Source organism: Augochlora pura, chromosome 5, assembly GCF_028453695.1.
Source record: "Augochlora pura isolate Apur16 chromosome 5, APUR_v2.2.1, whole genome shotgun sequence".
Taxonomy (NCBI): domain Eukaryota; kingdom Metazoa; phylum Arthropoda; class Insecta; order Hymenoptera; family Halictidae; genus Augochlora; species Augochlora pura.
In genome coordinates, this window is record NC_135776.1 from 9,336,317 (window position 1) to 9,345,855 (window position 9,539).

The following is a 9,539-nucleotide window of genomic DNA, read 5'->3' on the forward strand; positions in this document are numbered from 1 at the left end:
GTCCCTTCTGACCCGAGCCTTTCCTACAAATTTATATTTTATAGAAGAAAATGCGACAAGTTTGCGAACGCATGTTATAGATCTCAAAATATTTTGAGACTCGTACAAGTCATTTTTTTATTCGAGATAAGTCGAGAGGTTATGTCAAAGACGATGTCTCCGTGTGTAATAGTACCTAAATGTATATTATTTTATATACAATGATGAAATTGCAGTTATTTGAACTTTGTGTGTTTATATTGAAATTTGTATGTTGTGGAAGAAAGGAGTTTATTTGAGAATATTTGTTAGAAATATTTTTATAATATTTAGGAAAGTGAAGGAAGATAATCTGAAATTGTCTTGCAAACATTTAGATTAGTTTCAAACTATGTAGTTTTAAATAATGGAAAATCTTTATTTATAGAATGTATTCTTAGTAATGTGGATGTGTAATAACAATTATTATATTTCAATGTTTTTGTTGCCACTGTTAATTATAGAGGAAATAGTGTAGACTTAAGAATTTTGAGTACAATTACTGAAATAATGAAATTATTTTTTCAAATTACGATGAATTAACATTCATACCTGGAGGTTTATTGCTAACAATCTTCACCATGAGTATGAGTCGACAAAGTTTGACTATTTAATTCTTTTCTATACTTACTCTAATACTTTAATGCTTACTAAACTGCAATACAATAATATTGTACCTGACGGTTTATTATTCAAAATCGTCAAAGTTTGCCTATTTAACCATAAATTTTGCCATATTTGCCATTCCATTTCTTTAACTCTTTTCACTCGAGTGATAACTCTGAGGCACCACGAAAATTACTATATCACGTTCCAAGATCATTTATATTATCAAAGTTTATATTTAAGAAATTATTAACAATGTAACTGTAGTACCAGTCATAAGACATGTAGGAAAAGTCAGAAAAAGTGTTTTGTATTTACAATTAAAATACTTTCTACTGTTCAAATTCCATTCTCCTGCCACCAATATTTAAACACTATTATTATCAATATATAAACATTATTCTTGCTCTTTATATATACACAATATAAATATAATTTCTTACATCAAACATACAGCCAAACGATCACTATCAACAATATCAAAAACCAGAACGAAAGACAAACCAAAATGGCACCCACTCTAAAACGTTTTTCCTCGCACATACACTTAAATATACAGATAATTTGCAAGCTTATTTCACCATGCATATGTAGATTAACCTCTTGCCATACTTTTATCCCTTACATTATAATGAGATAAACTCGTGACAAAGATGAATATTATTAATTTCCTTAATTTTAATAATTCTATCATCAAAGCTTAAAAACGAAAGTAAATAAAGACAATAGAAGAAACAGAAATTGTTAATATCAAATTAATAATAATATAAAATTCTATTAATATCTTATCGTTCTGTAATTAATATCCTATAAATTCTATCGTCTTGAAATTGATATTTAACACATACTCATCCGCATCACAAAAATTCACTTCTCAAACAATCACCAATAGCCAAACGACGAATTTTCTTTATTTCTATATTATAAAAAATAATTAATTCTTGTTCTTTAAATTCTAAATAAATTAAATTCTATTCTTTAACAAACAGATATAATTCCAATAACATATCATATAACTTCAGAATGCACACGAAAGATATGAAAAATTTATACGTATATTATATGTATATAAAGACAAATCTGTTTTATATCATTTTCCAAAAGTTCACTGAAAAATATACGATTTTTAACAAGCTACCTTGTTTCTATATAGAACATATGATTTTTACAGATAGTGTCACAAAATGCCGGCACTTTATGAATGGCGGCGCAACAGATTACCAGATGAATATGTGTTAATCATCCTAGTAAAACGTAGGCATACGATAAATATAAATTCTCATTTCCTCCCAAGAAATCATTCAGATCGAAAAGGTGCTTGCCAATCGAAGTACGAAGAAACGGTACGGCAAGGGTTTAATAATCCACGGTAGAAATTCCCGAGTGCGCGCGAGGCCGCGGCGTGTCCGGGACGCGTTAATCTAAATAAACGGCGTGAACTTATGGGGCGATCCAACACGTGTAATGAAAGCCGATAATTCTTTGACTCGGCCGCGTCGTATCGAACGCGAATAGTTGCGCGGGTGTGCGAACTTGATCGCGATAGGAACTACATTACTCTTCATTAGCCAGTCTACTTCCCCTCTTTCAATGATTCGTCGCGCCTCTTAGCATTTCCACGGCGTGATCGTGGGTCCATCCATCTTACGGCGAATCCTCGAGCCGCCTCCGTCATTGTTTCTTCTCCCCTAGCGGTATCCCGGCCTCTCTTCCCTCTGCCGTTCTTCTTTTCGGTCCGCGCTGCGAAGACGGCAGCAGGATAGAGTTCCCAGCTCGAAGTTTCCGCGCGCGCGGCGGCGGAAGCATCCGCAGCCGCCGCTCGTTGCCTTTTCCGAACAGTTACGGGAGACCGACGTGTATCCAAGTGCAACCACCCGTATAATTGCCGGGGACGAGCAGGTTGGGCGTCATGGGGAAAGCAAACGCGGCGGCCTAGGGACGGCGTCGAGGTTGAAGGGCGAATGGGAACGGGAAGAGGGTGGAAACGGCTGACGAGGTTCGTCTCCCTTCCTCGGACCACCCTACGCCCACGACCCTCGTATAGTATCGAGCGCGGGAAAGGCCGCCTTGAATTAACGCCATCATATTTCAGGATGGTGGAGCATGGGGGTTTCTTGCCATTTGTCTCGGGAACTCGCACCGTCTTCCCAGCGATACCGCCTTCGTTATCGTCGTCGCTTTTCCTTTTTGCTGTATGAGGAATAGCGACGCTGATGGGACGCGCGGTGATTCGAGAAACTAATGGAGAAATCGGTGGTACTTTTTGCAATGTCTGCGTAATCTGGTGTCTTTGTTTATGGTGGAAATTATTGAATAAATCTCGACGTACAGGTAACGCGATTGTATGGATATTATAGGCGCAAAAGTTCGATAGCTTTTGAGATATTTATGATTTATTTATTTATTTATTTATTCGTTTATTTATTTATTCATTTAATTATTTATTTAGCTATTTACTGCTACGTTGAACCGGAAATTCACCATTGTTTTCAGGGGGTTGGAAAATTATGGTGTCAACTACGGTGTTTGGAACAGTCACGGAGAAATAAAAGGTTTTGTAATTTATAAGCAACTTTGAGCAGCTATTATACGTTTATTATGCGTTTATAACTTTATGTATCTATAACGAGATTGGAGACGTATTGAAATATCCCTTTACAGACATATATTTTAGATGTATTGTATTTACATAGATGACTGTGTTCCAAACGCCAAGTTACGCGATACATACATGTACAATATAGTGTAGTAACTATACAGGGTATCTAAATAATGTTTAAAAGTCGAGAAATGGGGGTTACCTGATATCATTTCAAGCAACTTTTTCCTTTACGAAAATATGCTACTCGGCGTCGTTGATGAGTTATTAACGAGAAACAGTAGCCAATGAGAAGAGGTGAGCTTTTTTGGCGCTTAGACGGTCATATTAATCAACGTAACTAGGTTTCGTCCGTTCATTGGTTCACCTGCCTCGCACCAGTCGAGCTTGCGTTTCATTGGTCACAGTTTTTTTATTAATAACTCGTAAACAAAGTCGCGAATTGAATTTTCGCAAAGGAAAAAGTTGGTTCAAGTGATCCCAGGAACCCTTCATTTACCGATTAGAAGAGATTTTGGGACACCTTATATATTATAAATATATATTTACTTTACCATTTCCTATGTCTTATAATAACCAGAAATATAAAGTACACTCGTATCAGTACAAAAAAATGTTTAATTATCAAAGCCACATTGCAACTAATACATTTTACGCCTTTCAAAGTGCACTGCAGACGGCCTCAAATTTTACACGAACACCTTGTATATAAAAAATCGATAAAATATATATATATATACGTTGCTGTCTTACGAAATAAATTGAGAATATTGCAATTCCTCGGCAATAATTTATAACGTTTCGCGATGACAGAAGATTAGTAAGGGCAAAGATTTTGGTTGCGATTTTTAGGAATTCGAGATACGCGGTATTGGACAGACGTAATCGTCTACGACAAATTCTGATAAGATCGAATTGAAGCGTACAACTGAAAAGAAATAATCGTTTTAAATGCGGGAGTATGTTTAACACGGTGTAATTTTCTCTCCAACGGGTCATAATTATTTCGTAGCAGATAAGATAAGATAAACTGCCGCTAATTGATGTACTCGTGAACATTCTTTCAGTTTTTGTGCGGGCTCTTCAGAAATATTCCATTCTCTTGCAATTTTCTTGTATTGTTTATTGCGACTTTATTAATCGCTGCTACGTTCCTTGCTAATTATGAGCGCGTTTAGATAAAGCGAATGCCGATTACGCTTGACGGTAACAATGAGAAATTCGAACACGAGGAACTCGTAATTATGGAAATGTTTATTGTTGTTTTGCACGTGTTTAAAAATATTTATGTTGATTTATACAAGTTTAAAAATATTTATGCTGATTTATACATGTTTAAAAATATTTATGCTGATTTATACATGTTTAAAAATATTTATGCTGATTTATACATGTTTAAAATTATTTATATTGATTTATCCATGTTCAAAATTTTTTATGTAGACTTATACAAGTTTGAAAATATTTATATTTTTTATACAGGTTTAAAATTATTTATGTAGATTTATACAAGTTTGAAAATATTTATATTTTTTATACAGGTTTAAAATTATTTATGTAGATTTATACAAGTTTGAAAATATTTATATTTTCTATACAGGTTTAAAATTATTTATGTAGATTTATACAAGTTTGAAAATATTTATGCGACTCGCGTATATGGAATTATATAAAGAAATGAAATACATAGTTACTCCGATTGCATAAATAAAACCGCAAATCGGAGGAGTTATCTATTTTTACAGACACACTAATGACTATATCGTTGACCTTTATGCAGAATAAACATTGTCTAGGTTAATTGTAAAAAGCATAAGTTAGGTGAAAACGTATTTTTTCTTTTAATAGACATAACGAGTTGAATAAGATATAGCAATATGTTTAAATTTTTATAATCTCATCGCAGTTTTATATTCGAAATTGTGTTTTTGTCATAAATTGTAAAGAAATGTAAAACTCATAAATTATTAGTAGATACGTAAAATTATAGTCACGGACTGGATATTTCATAGTGATTGGCAGGTTGTGTGACACTGGATTGACCCTTCTATTAGGACAGTTATTAAAACATAATCGTTTCTAGCTTATGACATAGTTTGACATATTTTATAATATGTTTGAACATAGCAGTACTTATTATAATTAACAATAATATGGAATGTAATCAATAAGGCTGATTTAAGAACCCCGTCTAAAGCAAAAGCGTTTAAATTAGACAGCACTTGTGCGATATAGTTAAAAAACATTGAAAACATAAAAACCGCCTTGAAGACATATTTTAAGTGTCGTGAGACATCTTTCAGGCGTTAAAACGACGTCCAATTTGGCGCCTTTAAGCCGACTTTAAGTCGTTTGTTATAGGACATCTGTAAACCATTTTTAAGACGTCTACAATGGGACGTCTTTGAACCATTTTAAGACGTCTGTTATGGGACGTCTTTGAACCACTTTAAGACGTCTGTTATGGGACGTCTTTGAACCACTTTAAGACGTCTTTAAACCACGTTAAGACGTCTTTGAACCACTTTAAGACGTCTGTTATGGGACGTTTTTAAGTCGTTTCTAAAACGTCATGTTGTGGGACTTGTCATGAAGCCATCTTTAAACCGTCTTTAATACGTCTGTTATAAGACGATTTTAAGACGTCTTCTATAGGATATATTTAAGCCGTCTTTAAGACGTCTGCAATAGGGCGCCTTTAATCTATTTTTATAACGTCCCAAATTAGAGGTTCTTTGAACGTCTAAAATCAGACGTTTTAGAGACGTCCCAAACTGAACATCTTTTATCATCAGAAAGTAGAACGTCTTAAAAACGTCCATCTTCGGTCTTACGACATTCCCACGTAAACTGAAGGAAAAACTAGTACCCAGTACCACCGCGTACTGATTCTTTATTCAAACAATCAATAACGGTATACACATAAATCATCAACTATACACACTACCCTATTCTAACTACAATCAATACCCCACATTCTTGCAAACAATTAACAAATAGAACTACGATCAAATATCCCGGTAACTCAAGACTGTGGATATCCCCTCGCCTAACAGAATACTCGCTTCTGTTGCAGGTGTGGTTCAAGAACAGAAGAGCGAAGTGGCGGAAGAAAGAGCGGAACGCGTTGAACGCGGCCGCGGCCGCGGCAGGTGAGTTCAAGGCCAGCTTTGGTACGAGCAGCTTGAACGGGTTCATCGGACAGCCGTTCGCGGACCCGGACGCGCTGTACAGTTCGTACAGCACGTACAACAATTGGGCGGCGAAGGTGCCGTCTCCATTGGCAACCAAGAACTTCCCGTGGGTGAACACGTTGGGCTCGGTGGTGCCGACGGCGTCGCACCACCATCACCACACCCAAGTCAGCCCGGTGAACTGTTTCAACGCGGCGACGTCGGTGGCCGGCGGCCACATGGGCGGCATGTCGGTATCGGTGGGCCAAGCGGCCACGTCGATGCTGCCGGGCATGGGGTCTGGTCTGGGGGTGGCAGGATCGCCGGTGGCGGCGTCGGGGGCCGCGTGTCCTTACGCGACGCCGGCGGCACCGCACCACCCGTACGGGCCGCCGGTGTACACGCCGCACCATAGGACGACGGTGGCGCCGGAGATGACGTCGAGCAGCATCGCCTCGTTACGACTGAAGGCCAGACAGCACAGCAGCGGTTATAGCGGCTTGAGCGGCAGCTCGTTCAGCATAGACAGCACACCGGTGTCGGCGGCCGGTAGTCCGGTCAGGTCCAGAGCGTCCTCTGCCGGCGGCGGCGGCGGCGGACTGAGCGCCTGCCAGTACGCATTGGCGTCGACCGGCGAGGGCAACCCGCACTCGCCGAGCAGCACAGAGGCCCACGTGAACGCCACCGCCAGGGCTCAAGTCTGAGGTGAAGCGGGGGCTACGACTAGCCCCCACCAGCACACCGTTACCGGTAACTCTGGAGGCTCTATGGCGGCCGCGGGGAGGCCCCTGGTCGGCGCGGCCAGCCAGGTGGTGGTGCCGGTCGGCGCCGCGCCCGGCGTCTCCGCCAATCAACAATCAGACAATCATCAGCTGCGGTCGCAAGAGTGACCCAGGCCTAGGTCCGCCGCCTCGCCAACCTTGTCGTCGAGCCCCTCGTCGACCATTTCGCACCCGCTTTACCTCATGTACGACGACGACGGGACCACGGCGGACCAGAAGATCGATGACGACAGAAACGCGATGGAGACGAACAGCAGCGAGCAACAGATCGTCGCGGCCTCCGGCGGCATTGGCGTGGGTGTCGGGATCGGGATAGGCGGCTCCGGGGCCGCCGCTGGAGCCGGCACGGGATTGGCCGGCTACTGGCAACACGCCACCAGCGCCCCGCTCCCCCACTGCCCTTCGTTCCTCGATTGCTGGGCCATGCCCCCGATCGCTTTCGGATCGCAGACGCTGTCTCTGCCGCGGGACGAGAACTAAGGTCGCCGCTCCACCGAGACGCTACCACCACCGCCGAGCTGTCCTTGCAACTGACCACCAATCCGAGGGGGTTGCTTGCGAGTATATCCTTTCTTTATTTCGTTTTCGTATGGGCAACCGGCAGCTGCGCGAACATCGCTCAAAACGTTCTCGGAATTTCGATTATTTCGTTTATCCGTCCGCTTCGCACTCTTTCGAGCAATTTTGTGTTTTCTATTCTCTTGCGGCTGTAAAACGCTCACCTTGGAATAGCCTTTTTTTAATATAACAGCCTTTCGCGTAACCTTGGAATAGTCTTGAGCTCCATAGTCGCGGAACGGTGTTTTCTTATCGTCCTCTGCCGAGCACAGTGCAACTCTACTTTTCTGAACTCCGTTTATCGAATGGAAATTTTTCAAATATTTCTTTGTTTAAATGGAATGGTTATAAATAGTGGAGTTCGTTTAATGTTCATTTAAGCAGAGTTTTATTGTAATCACTTTTCTTGTACTGTCTATTGTTGAAAAGATGGCAGAGAGTAAAGCTAACGCCTTCGCAGAAGTATGAGTGAACGCGCTTTTATTGGCAGAAATTATCATTTCCAATCGGTCCTCAATTTCTAGGAAACAGGGGAATCGAGAGTGGCCGATTGCAAAGCGGACGTCACCTTCTGACTGTTTAGCTCCTCTAGCGTCTTCCATTTTGTTTCCATTCCGAATGACACAGGTCTCAAGGTTTCGTGTCCCTGGATAAAAATTATGCCATCTTTTCAGCACTAGACAGTATATTCGTTTTTATTGATCTTCAATGTACTAGGACGTCCATCTTATTATTAGACTATTCATACATCCTTGAGTTTTCATAGCAGACTCGTCGAAAGCTTTCTTCTTATATCTCCGTTGACGAAGAATGATACGAATTAGATAACAATTATCTATAATTGAATAATGACATTGCATAACATGCGAAGAGTCGTCTAACCTCACTTTTTGGTACGTAAATTGTTACGTGCGTTCTATGTTTCTTTAAATTTCTTTGTTCAAAGGCCGTTCAAGTTAAATGCATACCTTGCATTTTATGTCGGGTTTACAAGGAGAGTGCAAGACCTTTTGGGTCATCGATACAACTTTGACATAACTTTGTCACATTATGCACGTTTTTGTAGATTTAATCCTCAGGTTTGAGAAAATATAAATTTACAAGACGCATTTTTTTAATTTACAGGCTCAGATAAGAAAGATAAGAATGTTAAGAGAGTTCTTTTATTTTGTTTTTATTTACTTCAAGTAAAAGCAAAATTGTAACAAATTAGTCATTATCTAGTATACTAGTCCCTCTATCATCTAAAAAGAATTCCAATTATTTATGTCCTGTTTTATGGAAGTTACTGCATTTTAGATAGTGTCCGAATATTAATGGGAGTCAACATATTTATTACAAAATAATAAGGATACTATATGCAAGGAGATTAATTTTCTATAGCAATTTTATTTACCATACGAAAACACAGAAATATAAATTATCATTACATATACAGGAAATATAAAACCTGTATCAATTACACCCTGACAAATTTTCTGACCAAACCTCGGCAGAAAATATTCCAAATATTGAATAAGTGAAGCTTATTTTTTTTTAATCTTTACATTACTTTGTTATTGACCCACAAAGATATTTTGCAATGATTTCGAAATAATTTTTAATAACTCAAAATAATTTTATAGTAAACCCTAAAACAACCACCTTACATTTTCCGATGCAAATGATATCGCGGAGATGTAAACGACTCGAAAATCTAAATAATAAAAATATTATTTACTATCTTTAAAATATAAAATATCGAGCGTAACACGAATTTGGAAGATAAAGAAAATGTTTTAGTATTATTTATTTACACGTTCA

At 39.0% G+C, this 9,539-nt stretch overlaps 2 protein-coding genes across 3 annotated transcripts in view; both read left to right on the forward strand.

Moving 5' to 3' along the window:
* Ptx1 (pituitary homeobox homolog Ptx1) overlaps nt 1-7,104 on the forward strand; it is a 71,590-nt gene extending 64,486 nt beyond the window's left edge. For both annotated transcript variants that reach the window (XM_078181297.1, XM_078181298.1), the window contains exon 4: nt 6,300-7,104. In XM_078181297.1, coding sequence (XP_078037423.1) covers nt 6,300-7,100 — 801 coding nt within the window. In that variant the 3' untranslated portion in view covers nt 7,101-7,104. The remainder of the gene's footprint in view (nt 1-6,299) is intronic.
* Nucleotides 7,105-7,333: 229 nt separating this feature from the next.
* On the forward strand, nt 7,334-9,239 carry LOC144470312 (uncharacterized). The gene has a single exon (XM_078181299.1). The coding sequence runs from the start codon at nt 7,362-7,364 to the stop codon at nt 7,656-7,658; it is 297 nt and encodes a 98-aa protein (XP_078037425.1). The 5' UTR covers nt 7,334-7,361; the 3' UTR covers nt 7,659-9,239.
* The last annotated feature ends 300 nt before the right edge of the window (nt 9,240-9,539 follow it).